The following is a 21,001-nucleotide window of genomic DNA, read 5'->3' on the forward strand; positions in this document are numbered from 1 at the left end:
ATTTGGGCGTAGCGTGGCAATAATTCTGTAAGTACAAAGTTGGTAATATGACACACATCGGAAATTTAAAACCATACAATCAAAAATAGAGTTACCTGAAAATTATCTTCAATTGGTTTCAGTTTGGTCATACTTACTACTTCTCTTCGTGAGGCTACTTGGGTCTTCCTGTATAGGCTTGGTTTTTTTGTATATCCTTTGAACACCCGCAACATGCGTTATAAATCGCATTTAATTAACGAAACCAAACAAGCCTTTTAAAAGTCACTTGACTTTCTATCTTTATTTTGGTAGTATGTATATTTGCAACAAATGCATGCGACTTTTGAAATAGGTAACTGAAAATGTACTGAACTGATTAAATTAAGACTGGTAAACTTAAAGTGGAAATATAAGCAGTTCGGAACCTTTCAATCCATATTATATATCGTTGCGCGCAATGCTTGTAAGTTGTGTCTTGAAAAGGCATTGAAATTGGGACAAAAGTCGAATGTGTATGATTTATGCTAGAGTTAGTAATATATAGCTTAATCTCTGTGATATTATGGGCCTATCTTTGTCTTTGTCGCACCTACGTCAAAGTTATTGGGCTTTATTTTTGGCCAGCAGTAATTATGTTCAAAACAATGAAATTCAACGTAAAATGAAAAGAAACCACGCGTTTAGCTGAAAAAAATTATATTTTATGAGAAATTATAATTTACAATATTTCATACAGGCATCCATCTTCAGTCGGAACTTAAGCTAAAATCCTCACAATCTCACGCAAAAGGTAAAGCAACGTTAGACTATAATAGTTTAGCAATATTTGTGTAGTCACCACCCAACCGTTAAATCAAACAGTTAAGATCCACTCCACACGAGTTTCAGTCCATTCGTATGGAAGATACGAATTCGACGCGGTGACGACGGCGCGCGATAAACCTTACTCCCAAATCGCACGCACTTGCGTATGCGCATGGAACGACTCGTACGTCAGGTTAGTTTTGACTGTACTCTTGGTGTAATTTGACAATCAATGCGATCTAGACGCGTTATTTGAAAAGTAGGTAACATTTTATAAAGTCCAATGTCAAGCTATATTGAGTTCTACTCTTGAGAGCGTACGGTTTAACTATTAAGACGTCGTCAGCAGTCACGTTAGCTATGAATGCGCTACGGTGTAATTTGGGAGCAAGCCTCGGCCAGCCAACCATATTGCTCATCAACAAATAAATTTAATGCCACAACTAGTACCATTTCTGACAATTTCATTAAAAATATAAATTCGGTAATTTTAACAGTCTCTCCCTGTTTGTATATAGAAGAATGAGTCATAGTTGTTTGGTTAAAATGGAACTTAATTTAGATAAGAGGTAAACTTAGAAAAAGTTCAGATTGCATACTGGAACCCGAGAAAGAAATTTTGAATATTTCTTTGAGTATGTAACCATCCAAACATTTTCTTTTAAAATTATATTAGTTTTGTACGCCCTTAAAATATTACAGCAACCGACGCTTTTATATTTGATTAAATAATATTTAACCAATCTATAAGTATCATAAGAATTGCCAAACAAATAAAAAAACTGTCAGAAACTTGGTAGTATGTGGCTCTAATCACCAATTAGAATATGTATTGTGCTTTGTTTGTTTTTGTTGCTACCTATATAATCTGCGCAATGTATTCAAACTTAGTATGGAAACGACACATCTCATGAATACGACACAATTCCTATAAAATTATTCATAGAAAGTTCAATTTTGAACTTGATGCAGTTGGCACAAAGCACACAGTCGGCTGGCCAGCGCGCCGCCCGTCGGTCACAGCCAAGCCGCGTCGGGCCTTTTCACAATATTGCTGTAAAGAAATATACTTTCCTATGTACAGGGCATACACAGAGATTGCACTTGAGTGGGTAACATCAATAGAAAGTTCCAATATTGTGCGCTAAGTTACAATTTCACATTATTTTGAGCATTTCAGACAGCTGTATATTAATTAAAGCATACAGTTTTGCTATTGACAGTCACATGTCCGACGCCTAACCTCAGAGGTAATCGATATGCTCTGGACGCATTAAATAAAGACAACAACAAATAATTTAATGTAAGCTATTATACCGACAAAATAGAAACTTTGTTTCTTACTATACATAAATAACGAAATAATAACACGAAGCAACACACTAAATTAAGCATAGCATAATAAAATACTCTAAATATGGAAAACAATTATAAAAGATTTATTTTGTGCTTCACGTACAGTTAAAAAAATTGCCAATAGCAAAACTTGGCACTGAACTGTCGGCTCAATTCACTCAGCACATTTAGACCCAAATGTACAATATATTACATACATGTGGTACAAGCTTTCGTGCAAAAAACAGGTATCGGTTTTTACAATTCACATTTCGCTTTATTGTATCCCTTGGGTTCCTAGTAAAAAAAGTTTATATCAAATGCATCAAAAATGTCCTTAAACAACTAACGTAGTATTTCCTTATACTCGACATACTGCTAGCTGAATGGAATTCTCATACACGGATCAAATCAGAAGAAACCAAATATACCAGACCACTGCATAAAGCCTACAGTTAACGTAAAACATTTTGCGTCAAGTCAATTCGTGTAGAAAAACACCATATTTAAATATAAACAGCTTAAATAATAACATATATTCAAGTAACAAAAATTCCAATGTACAAAAGTAATGTAATATTTAAATTCAATTAATAAATATATAAAATCTTCCAAGCTAACAGAACAAACGGTATCGATATATATTTTGTATATTGATTTGTTTCACTTATTGAGGCGGGGCGAGCGATCAGTGAACACATTGCCGCGCGGCGCGGCGCTATACCGGGACGTACTACGCAATACAGGTCAAACGTTCCTTCGGGCCATTTCAAATATAGAACATTCTCGAACCCACCAATAGCGATTATTTTCTTCAAATCCTATTAGTTCGATTTTTAAATACTTTAAAGACGAGCTACATCGAGGAACTTAAATACTAGGAAATAAGATTTTAAGTAGTTTATGTTAAGATAGCAGAGGTTTTGTACATTTAAATAATTTGTTCTAATAAATTGTAAGAAGCCGACGAAACCTCTGACGTGCGTTCTATAGTACCACCGCCGCCTCCAAAACTCTGCTCTCGACACTTCAACTTATACACAATAATAACGGAAGCGTTTCCTGATACGTCATTAGTTAGTCCTGTCTCGAGCCACGAGTCGATACTAAACACTCATTGGACTAGTTTGTTCAAATCCATCCGTTTGGACATAATAAAATGTATACTAATGTAGAAAGATATTATGGCAACAAACTTTACAAAAATCCTAAAACAATGACTAAAAGCAGCATGGTAAGGCCAAGTCTCACCATAACTTTTAAAATGCACAATTTAATATTCACCAATACAGACACATACATAAATTGTGAATAACTTCATCATAAAAAAACATGTCAAAAACGTGTCGCGACGTTGGGACGCGCACGAGCGTAGTCGACGGGCCGCGGCCCGGTTGTAACTATTTTTGGGTTAAATGACTTACAATCTATCCTTACTTTCTCATTAAACATTTTAAGGTGAATAAGTTCGTCCATACGATTTCAGTTCGTGAATTTACACATTCTGTCGTGAAGTGATGATGTTTTAATTATGTGTTATACACAATCACAGATCTGTGTCGGCGGCCGCGGCTCCTTACACCAGGTTGTACTCCTTAAGGTTGGATTGCAGGATCGTGTCTTTCACTGCGGCGAACACAAATCGGATGTTTTCGGTGTCTGAAATCATAATAGTCATTAAGAACATATTTTTGGATAATAATATACATATAATCACGTCTATTTCCCTTGCACGGGACAGACAGAGCCAACAGTCTTGAAAAGACTGAAGGCCACGCTCAGCTGCATGGCTTTATAAAGAAATTTTTTTGAATTAAAGATAATCCGATAAACCAAAACGTAGTTAAGTAGATTAACCAAATACTGCAAGCCCTGTAGGGTTATTCACGAAAGTTGTAAAGCATATGTATAACTTACCTACTTAATTAATAAATAGAGAGGATGTTAGCTTTTAGGCGATTTGCTAGCAACTTGTCACTATTTGATTCTCAATCCTGACATTAATCCAAACAGTTGAACGTGGCCTTTGAGTCTTTTGATGACTGTTGGCTTTCTCTATCACGCAATGGATATAGACGTTATTATATGATAAGACCTAATGCCTTGTCAATTCACACGATATTCCAATTTTAACCACTTTCGACGAGGTTTCGCATAACGATCACCAGATTGCTGCATCAGATCGGAGCATGAATTAAATGTATGTAGGTATTCATGGCGGCGATGGAAGTAATTAAATTAAATTAAAAAAAAAATAGTACTTCATCGTAGCTTTTAGAAATCGGAATATAAGACGACAAAAGTGGCTTATTGCGACGTTGCTATCAATGGTTTGTCGTTTCCATATAGCTTTTGTATAATCATTTCATAAGTTTTCTTGTACATCTTTACAAATACACAGAAACTGCGTGCGTATCAAGTTGGACACACAATTCATTTTGTCTTATTCCGAATTCTATGTTTTGTACCTATACTAGATTTATGTATTCCTATTCGAAGTTACTTCATTAAACTGTACTTTAGAAAGTTGTTTCAATAAAAAAGCCAACAAGACCGAATAAAACCGAACAAAACACTGTAAAATTTTATCCAATAGCACCTCTTTTAATCATTGTATATTTAATGTAAATTGATTTGATTTCTGTAGTTTTATTAAGATGTTTATAAACTAACCATAGTGGTCTAATAATAATCAAGTGACGATAAAAATCCATGTCATTCTATGTGTTTATCATTGTCAATTACAGTAAAATCCTCACCTCTCTGGAGTAGAGACAACTTTTTTCAGTAAGTAGGTACCTACATTGGGTATTTATCTAATATAAGAATAATAAATTTGGTCTACTATTTAATTCTCAAATAGATTTATTAAATATACATCAAAACAATACTTCTCATGAACATGAATTCAAAATCATTCGTCATACTCGTACGTCTCGTCATAATCTTTTTTTATGATGAGCTGCTCCTGCTTCTAATATTATTTTTTTAAGTTTTGGTAATAATAATATGTTTATATAAAGTTATTTAGTTTTATTTACCCTAATTACCCATAAAGCCTAAATAAAGTTGACCCTTAGGTGCAAGGTTTTTTTTTCTGTTATATAGTTAGTTATATTACCATTACCCATAGTTGCGGTTTTTGCCATTCTCAATTACGAGTCTTTTTAGCTCGCATATAATCTCCCGCTACCAATCCAAGGTAACAAATAATTTATCACTATTTTGCAAAAAAAGGTAAATCTATAGGAAATAAATAAAAGCATGCACACAATAAGAAAAATAAACGTTTAATGCGTCATAACAATAATATAATAGAGGCATTTACAAATCATGCAAGATTGAACTCCTTCAATGCGGACTGCATTATGGTGTCTTTGACGGCACAGAATACAAGCTTTATGTTTTCCGTATCTTTAAAAATATCCAAGGCAGCATGCGAATAGTAAAACAAATAAAGAACATGCAAATTAGCACACATAAAAAATAGAACGACAAATTAATTGCGTTGGAAAAATTATATATATATATACGAACTACTTGAACCGCTTATATTTATTTCTCTCCCTAATTTAATGGTATGAAAAGAAATAATTTTGTCACTGATCAATTGCATTCTCAGTCAGTGTATCTCTTTACATGCCGTGTCAAATTTTACGGGCGGCTTGGGTATAAAAATATGACGAAATCATTTAATAAGCGCATAGTAAGAGGGTACAGTCCTCTGAAGTTAATTTTGATCACAAAAAAAGGAATGTGATAAAAAGAGAAACTTGTATTCAACAACTGTTCCAAATCAATAGGACAACGATGAATAAACAAAAATGAAAGATTTAATACAAAATTTACATCTAAATTCTAACTACGGCATTAATGTCAAGCAATTAACTAAAGACACATGCAAAAATTGTAGCTGTAACAAACACGAGCGCACGAATAAAGTAAAACACACGCGATCAACTTACCGATTTATCCATGCAAGGAGACCTCTAGTTGACTATAATTTGCATAAAAAATTAGCCCTTTCTTGATCAGAACTATTTCCTAACTGTATTTTTAATTTTTATTTATTTATTGAGTCTCTAAACATTCACGACTGAATAAATTACCGTGTAGAATTTTTCTGTTATACCTATTGGATTTTTTTATTGTTTAAATTTGTTGTCATTTGTTTAATTTAAATGTTATATTGATACCTGTTACTGTACATTTTTGGTTAAATTGTTCAAAGAGGTGCTGCTGGAAAAAATAGGACACTTTAACATAGGTATTTATTAAAAAAAGTACCTAACTATACTTACATATATTAACAGTGACGTGTATAGCACACATGACAGTGTCTACCTAGTATCTTTTTAGGTAACACGAGATTTCAAGTTCACAATAGATTCACCATGTGATTGCCTGTTAAAATGTATGTATCAATAATCTATGCATGTTACTGAAAAAAATTATTAATTCTTAAACTTATTCGTTCTAATATTACGACTTACCAGTCGCACAGGTGAAGTGCGAATAGATGATTTTCTCCGCGTCCGGATTGAGGTCGACGAACATTCGCAGGATGAACTCGCGCGCAGCGATCGCGTCGCGTTGCGGACCTGAGTCGAAACACACACTCACACATCTAGCGATACTACGTTATACACAATGTTATCTCTGTTGCTGTTGGATCGTTTGATGTAAAATAGGGATTTTTCTTTTCGCGAAAAGTTCTTAGAAGTTGGGAGGAAAAATCGTGAGGAACATTAGGGCAAGTGCGGGGTTATGCATGAAACATACCTACGTTGGTCAAGTATAAGTCTTATGTCAAATTTAGTATAGTGAGTGCCAGAGCTGACGTATGCTGAGAAGCTTGTCGACGTTTATGAATAAGAACGCTGAAGTTTAATGCCACGTAAGGTGGGAAACGTTCCCCGAAAGTCGGCTTGCTAAATGTTACACCTAATTTTTTCAACTTCAACCAAGTCCATATTAACAACGACTCTTTCCAACAGCAACTGAGAATAATTTAATTGGATAAAAAAGGATAGTGTTCTAGCTTATACTTAAAACTCTAGCTTTAGCCACCTTTGCAGGATAATGTAAAAAGTCTTCATCAAAGCTACTACTCTTTTACAAAAGTTATTTCAAAGCAATAAGTCACTTCGATGAAGATTTTTTTGTATTCCTGTGACTACAAATACTCGATTCATATTCGTGTTCAACCTGTGGCAGTCGTGAAATGCGAGTAACAGGAGCGGTCGGGATCGGGATTCTCTTTCAGATATTTCTGCAGAATGTACTCCCGCGCCGGTACTGGGTCGCATTTAGGTCCTGATTCATAAATAAAAATCAAACCCAGTGCAAAAATAAGGTGGTAATTCGTTTCACTTTTATATAACTAACGCGTCGATTTTACACGACGTAAGGACAATCTCATTATAACAGTGTTGTTGATTTGAGCCACAACATTTTACGTACTGCTCAGTGTTCAGATGTAGGTATATAATGACAGAAATGAAAGTTTAAGAAAAATGACGACCTGCCCTCGTCGTATAGGTTTTATCGAGCGAAAAAGTATTGTCTCGTTCACGACATAATAAAAAGCGAAACAGCGACTGATCCGTGTTTCAGAAAGATATTGGATGCAGGTTTCAACATGTTTACCAATCCAATCTGATTACCAGTGGACATGGGCATCTTGTGGCCGAGAACATGATAATTCTACTGCATGGTCCTAAAAGTCCACCCTCACATGTTTATTTTCTCTGCAGTGCAATCTCCCATATCACTTTAAAATTGAGAAACTAACATTTAAACGTGCGCGTTGCAACCGATTCTGCACATCTCTTAGCGAAACCGCTTTCCAATATTATAACAAAAAAAAAAAAATTGATATAAAGGATTATAATTCTGGTTTACAGAAAAATGTTTTTACCTTCGTACTCCGGGAAGTAGTCGACCAGATGCGAATACATGATCTTCTCTTCGAGCAAATCCTTTTTGTTGAGGAACAGAATTACCGACGAATGCTGGAACCACGGGTACGTGATGATAGTTTTGAATAACGCCTTCGACTCCTCCATTCGATTCTGGAATTGGTTTTTATGTTGGTTTAGAAATGTTACAGCCAGAAGGTGAATATGAGAGGAATTTTGGTTCAACCTTCACTCTCTCTCAACATGACAAATTCCTTATTACATTCAAGTTTTGGCCATCAAAATTAGGGTTTGTTACACAATACCTGTACAACATATTAGCAAAAAATTTTATGATGCAAAAAGGATTTTGGGCAATAACGCTGGCGGCGCACTTATGTGTCAAAAATCGAGTTAAATTACACAGAATTAATGTAATAACAAAAACTCACCTCATTTTCGGATTCGAATAAAATTTGATCATATTCACTAAGAGCTACTAAGAATATGATGGATGTGACGTTTTCAAAACAGTGGATCCACTTCCTTCTCTCGGATCTTTGGCCCCCGACGTCCACCATTCTGTCAGAATAAACATTTTTTCATCATTCCGATTATTATTGTTACTTTATGAAATATACCAATAAGAATAAGAATTTAGAAATAAGAATTTTGAAATTTTGAAAATAATTTTTTCTTTTTTTTAGTATAAAAAAGACCAAATTTTATCAAATATTATATTAGTTTAGCGTAATCGTATCGGCATTTTATTACTGCATATAAACATGAAAAAATTGATACTGTTTAAATTTTAAATTATCCATAACCAGGGGTTTTTTAAATATTTTAACATCAGAATGTCAATTGAATATATTTTTAAACAGAATATATTTTTATACATAGAAGGAAATATCAAGAAAATTAGTAAACAGTTTGTAAGTTTCTTGGTAACAAAACATCTACAGGAAATGAAAGCATAGGAAAGTTGAGCCAAAAGGAACCAACACTTACATCACAAAACTACCAACATTAATATTATTAAAAATAAACATGCAAGATAGTAAAAAAAGCACCAACAACGATATAATAGAAACTTATAAATATATTTAAAAAAAATGCAGTATTAGTAACATTAGTTGCATATTGCATTCATGAATCGTGAGCAAAAATTGCTACATAATTCCCATTTATATCCGGTCCGATATTCCAGAATAAGGCATTTTTTTATTTGACAATATTGTCATTTCTCTTTGAAAATAAAATTTTAAATTTTTTTATAAAACTAAATATATATATTATTGAATGATATTGTGTAAAAATTTATTAGGTAATTTTGATATCGTACGCGATTTAAAAAAGGAACACAAAATTTCATAATATGCTTAGTGTTTCTAATAAGTACCCAAAACGGTGTAAAAACAAACGCACAATGGATAATCTAATAACAGCGCCATCTACCGGGAACTTAGTAAAGGGTCCGTGAGCCAAACCACACTTTATTAGGGTGCCTTTCTACTGTGTCCGTTCTAACGAACGTACCGAAATATAATTCCGTCTAAATCGAACGGGTACTCAAGTATGCCGGTGGTGGGCTGTCGCGCTCGAAGGATGTCCTGCTCAGTGGGCAAGTAGTCGTCTTTCTCGATTCTCGCCAAATCGCTTAAATAGCTGAAATAGATCATGCATACCTAGTAACAAAGCCAAAGTAACGCATGCAACAACCTTTGGTAATTTACTGATAGTACTTTTCGACTGTCATAACATCACATTGCGTTAATCTTGTATTCGCCAAGAACGTATGGTGAATAAAAGGTTTCGATGTGAAGAAGACTTGGTATCATGAAATTAACATAACAATAATTGAGATTGATTTAACAAAATGTTTTATGAAAATTTCACGATAAAAACAGTGTTCAAGACCACATGCACATAAATTATAAAGCGAAGTACACACAATAAATCCTTAAAACACATAATATAAATATAGAAAATAAAAGAACATAGAACACATCCCCGTGTCATGCAATATCGAAGCGGCTGCATGCATTTTGCACCCGTTGTATTTTTACCTAAATCGTATCTCCTCCAAGTCAAACGGGTATTCAATGATACCCGTTGTGGGGACTCTCACACGGAGGATGTCTTGTTCGGTTGGTAGGTAATTTGGTGACGCCACACGGTCTATCTCCTGCAAGTAGCTATAGAAAATTTTTCTCTCAGTTTTCTGTGTAAACGAAGCTTTATCTAACTCATTGAAAACAAAATCATATTTTGTTGATGTTTGTTTGAAATATCTTTATTGCACAGAAATTTACACAGTTACAAGAAATAATACATAGAAATAAATCACTAAATGTTTATAAGCATGGATATGTTATTGATACATGATTATCATAATCATGTATCTAAAGGATGATACATACATATAATCTCGTCTATATCGCTTTCGGGGTAGACAGAGCCAACTCTTAAAAAGTATAGTGCGATAAATATTCTATAAAATTAAAAGTTTTCATGGATAACGGGTTAAGTACGTAAAATGTTTTTGATTGATCAAATTTGTCTCTATTGTACACATGTGTAGTTATATATTGATTCTTAAAGACTGATTATTAAACATGACAGCCAAGGGACCACTCAGCTATATTGATAACTTATAATTTAGCTTTGCCATTTTGAATTAGGATAATTACCGACATGCGATTACTCATGAATCGGCCACTTAAGCCATTATAATAGGTGTATAGTAAGTGATGTAATCGTTATATTGTCCATAATGCTGTTATAATAAGCGATTATTTAGCAAACTCGTGATGTAAGGATTTATAACATTTTCATTTGAATCGGATGCGTGTACTCAATTTGCAGTTAAATAAATGATGAAATGAGATTCTATCGAATCAATGATAGATTTTTCCAAATGACGCACCTTCCTTTGTACCGTGTGACAGTTAAAGATGCAAGTTCAAGGCTCAGTGCTTGTAACCCCTAGTCTTAATGTCCATCAGTTAGAGAATAGTTTTATTATATAAAAAAGTAATAAGCCATGTTATTCCTAAAATAGACCTTTAGGAATATGTGTACCGAAACAAAACATATAAACAAATACAAATCTTTTCTCTTTATTGTATGTGTGGATAAAATGTTTTTATAATGAAAGGATGATCGTGGTATTCTATGACCAAGGGCTGCTACTAGCTGGAGATAAATAAGATTCGACGAGACATAGATATATAAGATCTATTTAAATTAACGTTTAATGAAAATTACATACATATAATCACCTTATGATAGAAGTGAGGTCACAAGGACAGGTTGCTAGCCCATCGCCTAAAAGAAAAGTCCATAAGCCTAACCCTTAGTCGCCTTTTACGACATCCATGGGAAAGAGATGGAGTAGTCTTATTCTTTTTGCAATTTTTTTAATGGCAATTACTAGCCGACAAACCCTCCTATCAATCTCCTGTTGGTGGGATTAATTCACTAACTAGTTTTTGGCTAGGTCTTCGCAAGTGTGAATATTAAAAAAGAAAACTTTCCTAACCCTATACCTACGTCCATCTTTTTGTATGTCTAAGCAAAACCCAGTGTTATATTTCATTTCTAATCTCTTTCTCGGATGGGTAGGCAGAGACTACATATTTTCACTTGCCAAGATCTCTCTTTATGCAAGCTCGACGGTTTCAGGTACACATAACCCGACTGACCATTTGCCAGGACGTCCTTAATTTGATCAAGGTACGTTCGACTAGGCCTTTCCACTTCTACGTTTTCATTCACACTCTCCTTATAGGTACATTTGCTTAATCAACCTGCTTTCATTCATCATCTCAACATGACCAAACCACCTTAACATTCCCTTTTCTATTCCTGTTACTAAACCTCCTTTCACATCACAACATTCCCTTATCACGCTGTTTCTCACCCGGTTACTCAATTTCACAGCAATAATACTCTTCAACGCTCTCATTTTAACCGCATTTATTCTTCTTTCGTGCTTCTTTTGCCACACCCAACTTTCATTCCCATTCATTAATGTTGGGACCAACACGCCCTAATGCACAGCCAGGCGAGCCTTTTTGGATAGTTTCTGAATGCTCATAAAGGCATGCAACGCTCCATTCACCATGTTCCCCGCGTTCACTCTCCTTTCAATATCACTATCATACTTGCCATCTGATGTAAACTTTGATCCTAGATATAGAAAATCTTTCACTTGCTCCACTTTTACACCGTCAATTAAAATATTACATGCCGTCATACGAACATCTCGTTTTTAAATTAGCTTTTGCCCCAGCTCTGCCCTTGCAAAACCTAGGTTATTTTTGACTGTGTGAGAATTTTATTATTGCCGCCTGGGGGTTGGCGGGAAATTTTTTTGTATACCAGTTTTCACATCGGAGAAAACCGCATCCTAATCGGTGCAATAGACGCGTGATGTGAGTACAAAGATATAATACAAACAAAATTCTAAAAATCAAATTTATAGCTTCTGTCGGTTTTATATAGGATTTATTTGTTTTTTTTTTCTTTAACTTACTATTTGGCTGAATCGGTGAGCTGGTACTCCCGCCTGCGATCATAGCACTCCTGGATGCCGGAGTCGGACCAGAGTCCCTTGATCGCCTCTACGTACGGACTCTCGAATGTGGTCACACTCTCAAAGTCGATCGCCGATATCAACTCCGCCTTTTCCTGTAAAAAAAATTAAAGATTTTGTTTGTTACTAATAAAAAAAATAAGAAATTGAGGGCCATACAGAACTTGTGTCAACGACCGTAAAATGTAAAAAAAAATACATTAATTAAAACTATAAAGAAATAATGTAGATTTTACAATAATTTCAATCTAGCGGCATCTACTAGCAATATTTTTAATTAGTTAGTAAATCAGTGACAAACATACGGACAGAATTACATATAAATCCAGTTCAATGGTTATCGATTTAATTACGTTTAGATAAACTACTGTGCCTATACACGGATGTTAGTAGGGAGGTAGTGCTGTCGTATATTTGAGATAATTTCGATGATTCACCTATGGAGAACTCTGAATTAATTAAATAAATAAATTCAGTATAAATAGTTTTCGGTCATGGGAATTACCAAATCAATGCTTTTATGAAAAACAACTTTAGTATTTCTGTGGTAAACATATGCCTATTGTGATTTTTAATGAACGTGTAAGTAATTTGCGAATAATTTATTTTGCTACATTGTTTATCAAGTACGACCATAATAAGTAGACCCCAAACGAAAATTTCCATTCAATCAATATCTTGATTGAATAAGATAGTATTATATATATATTAAAAAAAAAATCTGACACACAATTTTGGTACTATTATAATTTGTAGATACGGTTGAAGAGATCAACAGAGATCTTACATTACGTTGGGGCCCTTGGGCACACAAGAACATATGCGGTAGGATATAGAAAGGAAATTGTAATAAAAAGTGAAAATCTTCGTTAAGTTCGGAACTTAGTAACAAAATGTTCAATGGCGCCCTACATTTTCCCCATAAGTGTGTCTCGCTGTCTAGCTGACAACACAAATGTTTAATACAAAGTGTGCTCATTATCATTTCGCGCGCACATTTCGGTCTGACCAATGAAATATAACAATTTTTTAAAGAACAGCATCAATTACAAAAAACATATCACTTACTACGTTGGACGGATTCCCGTATTGTATTTTGAGTAGTTCCATAGCGCGTATCATACTCTGCATCGCCATAAAGATGTTCTGGTACACCAGCTTGATGAAGCCGCGCTTGTCGTCGTCGCTGTAGCCGGAACCGTGGATGATTCTCATCTGCTTGATGAATGTTGATTTGCCCGACTCGCCGGTACCTGTGAAAAAAAATATAACGTCGAAATCAGTTCGAATTTGAAATGCAAATTTTTACTTCTTTTTTTTTTCGTTATGGCAACAATACTTTTTTTTGTCATTGTCGAGTTTTACTAAATATTTCGGATGAACCTCGTCATGGTTAAGTAAAGAGAGCTGTAAACGGATCCTAAAACATCCTCTGGACAGATAATATATATATTGTTCAGTAAAATAACTATATTTCATTGAAAGTAACCACCATTTAAGGAACACGTAAGATTGAGCTACCCGACCTCAGCGCCAATTCCTCGCCCTGTTCACTCGTGGTCGACAGGTGGTTTGCGGGTGGGCGAGTAGAGATCACGACGTTTTCGAATAGATGTCTTTGATGATGTTACGAGTAGTTTATATGGACTAGTTTAGAAAAGTTTTACTTCATTTTGAAAACAAAATAACAGAAATAAGACTGTTTTTAGAAAATTATTGAGACTGGTTTGTATTGAAAGAAGGCTAATAACGTCAGATTCAGATCAGATGAGAAAAGACAATTAATGTACAGCTAATTTGTCTGATCATGATCTAAGGATAATCAAATTATGAGAGCTGATAAAAATTGTACAAATGGTTTATACAGTCACGTCTTTATTTCCTGCGGGGTAGTAATAAATAATTTTGAAAAGACTGAAAGGCTATATTCAGCTGTATGGATTTATGATGGAATTGAGATTCAAAAACAGGTTGCCAGCCCATCGATTACAAGAGGAATCCCAAGTTTATAATACTCCTTTAGTCGCATTGTACAACATCCATGAAAAAGATAAGGAGTGGTTCTATTCTAAAGAGCCGGTAACCACACGGCAAACGGTAGAATCTACATTTCAGATATTTTTGCTAAGATTTATTTATTTATTTGTAATAACGACGTTATCGTAACATCGGTCAACGTCTCACTGATAAGCTACTCGGAAACCCGTGTGAACATTTGAATGTTTCTATATGTATATCATCTCCGATGGAAGATAATAAAAACCTTAATTTGTAGTAACTATTGCTTATGCTGATTCCGTAAAGTGATACCCATATCCCTTTTTTGCTTGTAAACTGGGTCTGCTTGCCCTCGTGGGACAATAACCCGCAGAAACGATACGAAGCCATCTCCTAACTCAATTGTGAGAAGGAGTGTAGAAGCGACCTGGGGGTCACTCGTCAAAACAACCGCTTTGGTTAAAGACTTGTATGACCCTGCCACGCATGTCAACCCTAAGGGCTGTCCATTGGAAGACTGAATTCCGTTTCCGCCGCCTTTTAATATGGGGAGCCTACTGAAGTAGGCCCTGCCTCTTGAGGCATTCGTCTTGACAAAGGCTCACCGCAATCAGACCAAAGAGGATCAGTTTCGTTAGTACTAGTGCCACCTGCATAGCGTAGTACCGTAGTAAAAAATGCGGTTGTAATTTCGTGCTGGCTGCAACAAAACACCGTATGTACAGATATAAGACTAAGTTAGTATAGTACACCGCTGCAAATAATTTCAACAACATGCAGCTCATTATGCATGTATCAATTAAAATTAGTGACAAAACCATTGAAAAACCCAATGTATTTTGCGTGATTAATTTCAAGCGCACCCGTAGGTTGATCTCTCGTCATGTCATTTCGTATCCCGAAACAAGTAGGCACTTTTAGCGATTAATCGATAGGGTAAGGGAAGGAAGATTCCTACTTTCCTCCTCAACAGTTCATCTGAGTAAACTTTACTCAGTTGACTGTTGACCACTTAAATGGAAGAAAGGTGCGTCCAGCCGGTAAAAGGGCGCCTAATTTTAAAATTGTACCTGTTAGTTAAAATTGAACTTACTGGATCTCTCCAGTGACCCTATAAGACCCTGTACAAGTGGTTTTGTCACTCAAATTGTAAGCGGCATATTTGAACCCCTCATAACTTGTTAGATTTTTCACGTTATTGGGTAAAAAGGGCGTTAACCTGTAAAAAGCTTTATCTCTGTCTATACCATGATTCTTCGGTGTGCGGTGGGGCTAATACAAAGCTGTTTGCAGATTTCCGATTTACGAGACACCATCGAGTCGGGTTGCCGCATCGCATGTCGCAAAACTTTGCATCTAAATGTTGTGGCAAACTGGATTCTGCGACATATGCAATGTAGTGCTTATTTTGAAGGCAGTGTGATACATTTTATTTAAACTACCTTTCAGCTAGATTTGCCAGGCATGCTTATTGACGACCTGTCTGGCTAGTAGCAAGTCTGTCCGGCTATTGCTATGCATGGCGACCTGACAACCCTACCAGGACAGGACCTAAACCGGGGGGATAACGCTAATAATTGCAATTAATAGAATTAATTACACATTAAGCACAAATAACACATACCATTTTTAACATACATACATATATAAAATCACGCCTCTTTCCCAGAGAGGTAGGCAGAGACTACAGCTTTCCACACGCCACGCATAATTCTTTCGCTTTATCCACACAACACTCTCCATGCAAGTTTGTAGGTTTTTGGTACTCTTGACCTGACCTTTTGCCAAATCCTCTCCGATTAGATCGAGGTACATTTGTCTAGGCCTTCCTTTTTAACATAGTTTTATTAATTGAAGAGCATGCTTTCACAGTAGTTCAAAAATCAATGGAATTGTTTAAGCCGCACACTAACAAGATAAGTTGAACATAAGCCTGTTGGGCAGCTCAGCTGCATTACATAAAGTGAAGGTGTAGCTGATACTTATTACCTTTAACATATACCTAATATCATTTGTACTGACTGTTTTACTATTTACTATTCTTTACAATCATAATGTAAATATGAAGATGATTAGATTAAATTAATAATTTTTTTAATGGAGTAGAACTGAAAAGGTAATTTTAGTCATCTGTAAAAAAATTGTAACACGTGAAATTTAAACTAAATTGAAGAATATTAATTGGTTTGGAAATTGATTCTCTTATTACTATGAAACCATTTAATTATACACACCCTGGTCTCTGTCACTCACTGGGGTGTGTTACATCTTGAACACATGTTACACAGATACAAACATATAATGTCATCTTTATCCCTTGCGGGGTAAACAGAGCCAAGTCTTGAAAAGGCTAAAAGGCCACATGGCTCTGTCTACCCCGCGAGGGCTATGGACATGAATGTATGACATTAGTGATTATGACAGGTTGCTACCCGGACACCTAATAAAAGAATCAGAAAATTGTTGTGCTTAGTTATTTATACAACTGACAGAAGGTGAAGAAGACAGACCAACATGCCTTTTGAATAACATAATCCCATTGGAAACATGAGTTGCAAGCATTCAACATCCTTATCACACTTTATAAAAATAAATTCTGGTAACATTAACAACCCTGTGTATGATAAATGAATTTTATTCACACACACTCCATAGCATTAGGATTATTGGAGTGGCTCTACCACTCCATATCTTTCCCATAGATGTCGTAAAAGGCGACTAAGGGATTGTCTTATAAACTTATGATTCCTCTTGTAGGCTAGCAACCTGTCACTATTTGAATCTCAATTCCATTATGAAGCCACACAGCTGAATGTGCTCTTTCAGTCTCTTGAGACTGTTGGCACTGGAAATGGTAATGTAGTGACAGTCAGAGTTAAAATTTGACAGAACCGTGATTGTGACCTTATGTGCCATGCATAATTTTCATATCTGTATCCCCTATGGGATAAACAGAGTCGATAATCTCAACACTCAAAAGCCGCATAGATTTTGAATTGAGAGATAGAAAACAGGTAGTAAGCCCATCTCCAAAAAAAAAAAAGAACAAAGTCTGTAAGCCTTTCCATTGTATATACCATCATAGGAAACACTAATGGTATAAATACCAGACTAACACTTTTTACCTTAGATACCATTGGCATGACCGACCGAGCCCAGAGCAATGGGTCATGTATTAGAGCCCTAATAGTAAAGAATGGGTTCATATATAAATTATGTGTTTTTGAGATTGACAACGACTTAATGGTTGAGATTAATCAAGGCCTTGCATAAATGGGCCTTAAGCGTAGTGCTAGTAACAAATGTGTTCTCTAAGAAAATATGAGTCTTCAAAATTACTAAATCGTCTCAATATCATGGTTGTTCTTGTTACGATTATTCAGTGTAATACTTCAAAATGGGACACAAATAAGTGCTTTCCCAAATGCAGATTTCATTATATATTTTTTTATGTTAATAAAACACTTCAATAAATAAGCACAGACACATCAAAACCAGGCACTAATCAATATCTCTTTAGTTCTGTCAATAAAATATTTAGCACATTTGATGAAAGACGTGTGAACAAGGAAACAAATCCATTATTGGATCATATTCCACATAAATGTTATCTGTGGTAGGTGTACATACATACATATAATCATGTCTTTATCACTTGTAGGGTAGACAGAGCCAACAGTCTTGAAAAGATAGATAAGCCATATTCAGCTGTTTGGCTCAATGATAGAATTGTTGTAAGTATTCAATAAGTGATTTAATTTCGCAGTATTTATGCATTAACTATGCAATTAATCTATGACCTATGCCATCTATAGATATGTGATAAAAGTTTATAAATAGGGACCATTTTGTTCATCATCACGGCTAACATAAACAGGTGTATTAATTTTAATAAAATTCAGAAAAGGTAAAATAGCTTATGAACATTGACAAATCTTATTTTCTTTTTTTTTCTCACTTTGAGGTTTATCAAAAATTTAGAGAGATAGAAGATAATATAATTGCCTTGTCAAATTCATAATTAACCCCCATTTTTTATAAGAGTGTTAGTTCCCTTGTCATTATTTTTATCATGGGTATCAAAAAATCAATTTATTCTGTTTGTGTGAGGTTGGGACTTCCACAATATATAAAAATTGTCACATGAATCCTATGAGAAGAATGTTTAAATATTCATAATCACTTAAAAAATGCAATGCTGTTTTACTAGTATTTAGTAAATTTCTTCCAGTCCCTCAATAGGTAGGTAGGTATACATTGTTCATAATTTATGTAAAATACCTTCTCATAAAAGTCAATCTTACAATGTTCTAAAGATATAATTATGATGAATGTTTCTGCAAAGTACTGGTTGTTAATTATAGGTATTAGAAATTCTTGATATAAAAATATAGGTTATACCTATCTCAATTCAAGTTTGGAGTAATAACATTTAAGGCTTCACAATATTAGTAGGTAGTGGACAAAACACTTACCAAGCAGTAGTAGTTTGAGTTCTCTTCTTGCATCTCTCTTGTCCTTTCGGAGTTGCCTCTCTATTTCTTGATTGATTCTTTTCTGTTCTTTTGCTTCTTCTGACATGCAGCACTCCATGATTTAGAGCGGAGGGCCGCAATCCGTCCTCACGCGCGGAGCCGTCCTTTCGGCAGGCCTTTCAACCGAGGCACACCACTCCTAAAATGACATTTCTATTACACTCAAATTTCACGGTATTTCCGCGATAAAACCTTCCCAATTCACTATAACACATACCAACACGACGACGCGCTAACAATCATCCGAACTAGACACTATTAAATACTAAAACCGACACTCCGGCGGTCACTGGGTGTGGTGACTTATGATCGGTCATATACATAAACGCTTCTGTCAACTGCCGACATAAACACTTCGGAATCCGTTTATATACGACCGTGGAACCTTGCAAAGCTATCATATAATCTTGTTAATGTAACTAGATTCAAGAAACCCATGGCTATTCCCCACACGTGTGTATTAATAAGATTAAAACTGTGAGCAAACAGCGGATTGATGATACCTAGGTAATCTACTGATAACTAGAACGGCCTATGTCTAGGTTACGATGTGATTTTTTAGCGCTCACTGCAGGAATATAGGGGCACTGAAGTTACACTTTTTAATTTATTACGTACCCAAATGAATATCCATAGGGCACGATCAACTGTTCCACTTCAATTGCACTAACCACGATTAATCACTCAAGTCATACAACGTCCGCCTCTCAATATGGCGCTGGGAGATTTCGGGCGATGATGTTCTGCGCGTGCGTTAAATGAATATTAGCAAATTAAAAAAAAAGAAGGCTGAAATGAATTCTTACTGAAATATATCTTGTAAAAAGTTGATTCAATCAATGTATGTACATAATTTAAATTAGATTAATGAAATGCATGTAGGAAATTAATCTAATTTTCATGTTCATCAAATTATTGACAGCTAATCACGCATGAACTGTCAAAATGTCATCGCATTTTAATTAAGTTTTATGGCATTAAACAAAGTAATGATAAGATTTTTAACTGATGTATAATATTTTTAATACCTGTGATTTCGATCTTTGTATTAATTTTTCTATTTTATATAATTAAAACAATATTTCATATTTTTTTCATAAATGTTTCGGCTGTATGTAGTTGTTTTCTCATGGCACATGAAACCCATGAAACCGAAGACAAAAAATGTTTGTCTATGTATGCTTCAGATCAGACTGACGTAGAATGTAAATTGTTACGTCTCGTATTAGTCGAACGATACCAAATAAATCGATTTTATAATCGATTGTGGTATCTCTACGTCTAAAAACATGAATGTATTCATTTGAAAAAAAACTGGTCAAATCCGAGTCTGACTTGCGCACAACGGGTTCCGTATAATTTTAGGGTATCTGGTAAAACGCGTCGCATATTGGTTCCTGATTCTCATTCCAAATAGAAAAAGAGGTTAAAATTTTGCCTTGTTATCCAACAAAAACAAGAAGTGTGGGAATCCATATGGTTGGCGCTATTTCAAACGATGAGTTGACTCGACAGCATGGTAGTTGCGGCCGCCAGCCGTCTCGCTGGATGAGCGTGGCGAGCGCACGGTGTCCAAACATTCTGAGATTTCGTGGACTATTTTAATTATTTTTATCTCTTAAACTAGTCAGTATCTTGTTGGTTTTACATTTTATAAAGTTAAGCGTGTTCATAATTTAATATATGATTATAAGAAATTTTTTGTTATTTTGTGAGAAAGGTGAAACTACTTCAACTTGTTTGTTTCTGTAAGTTACTTCTTTGTTTCATACCCATAGTATAGGTACTTATTATTTGTCCTTTTAGTTGTGAAGACTGTCAAGGTTTTATTTTATTTTGTTATACTT

At 35.0% G+C, this 21,001-nt stretch overlaps 1 protein-coding gene across 2 annotated transcripts; it reads right to left on the bottom strand.

The window, feature by feature from the left end:
- Nucleotides 1–661: 661 nt before the first annotated feature.
- On the bottom strand, nt 662–20,067 carry LOC106134728 (guanine nucleotide-binding protein G(q) subunit alpha). 2 transcript variants are annotated; one of them, XM_060945743.1, is made up of 9 exons: nt 19,773–20,067; nt 19,095–19,293; nt 13,690–13,874; nt 12,562–12,716; nt 10,091–10,219; nt 8,474–8,603; nt 8,042–8,195; nt 6,615–6,722; nt 662–3,780 (listed from the first exon to the last, which is right to left on the bottom strand). In XM_060945743.1, the coding sequence occupies exons 2-9, from the start codon at nt 19,210–19,212 to the stop codon at nt 3,698–3,700; spliced, it is 1,062 nt and encodes a 353-aa protein (XP_060801726.1). In that variant the 5' UTR covers nt 19,213–19,293; nt 19,773–20,067; the 3' UTR covers nt 662–3,697. The 2 variants fall into 2 exon arrangements, with proteins under 2 accessions (XP_060801726.1, XP_060801727.1); XM_060945744.1 differs by lacking the exon at nt 19,773–20,067 and adding an exon at nt 19,372–19,664.
- Nucleotides 20,068–21,001: the final 934 nt, after the last annotated feature.

Source organism: Amyelois transitella, chromosome 9 (assembly GCF_032362555.1).
Source record: "Amyelois transitella isolate CPQ chromosome 9, ilAmyTran1.1, whole genome shotgun sequence".
Lineage (NCBI taxonomy): Eukaryota > Metazoa > Arthropoda > Insecta > Lepidoptera > Pyralidae > Amyelois > Amyelois transitella.

Bases quoted from the DNA above. Each gene is read 5' to 3' on its own strand.
- LOC106134728 (XM_060945743.1), bottom strand. From the start codon at position 19,212: ATGGAGTGCTGCATGTCAGAAGAAGCAAAAGAACAGAAAAGAATCAAT. The intron at 6,723-8,041 runs GTAAAAACATTT...GTTTCGACTCAG, and splicing joins CTACTTCCCGGAGTACGAAG to GTCCGCAACGCGACGCGATC. The intron at 3,781-6,614 runs GTAAGTCGTAAT...TTATGATTTCAG, and splicing joins GCACTTCACCTGTGCGACTG to ACACCGAAAACATCCGATTT.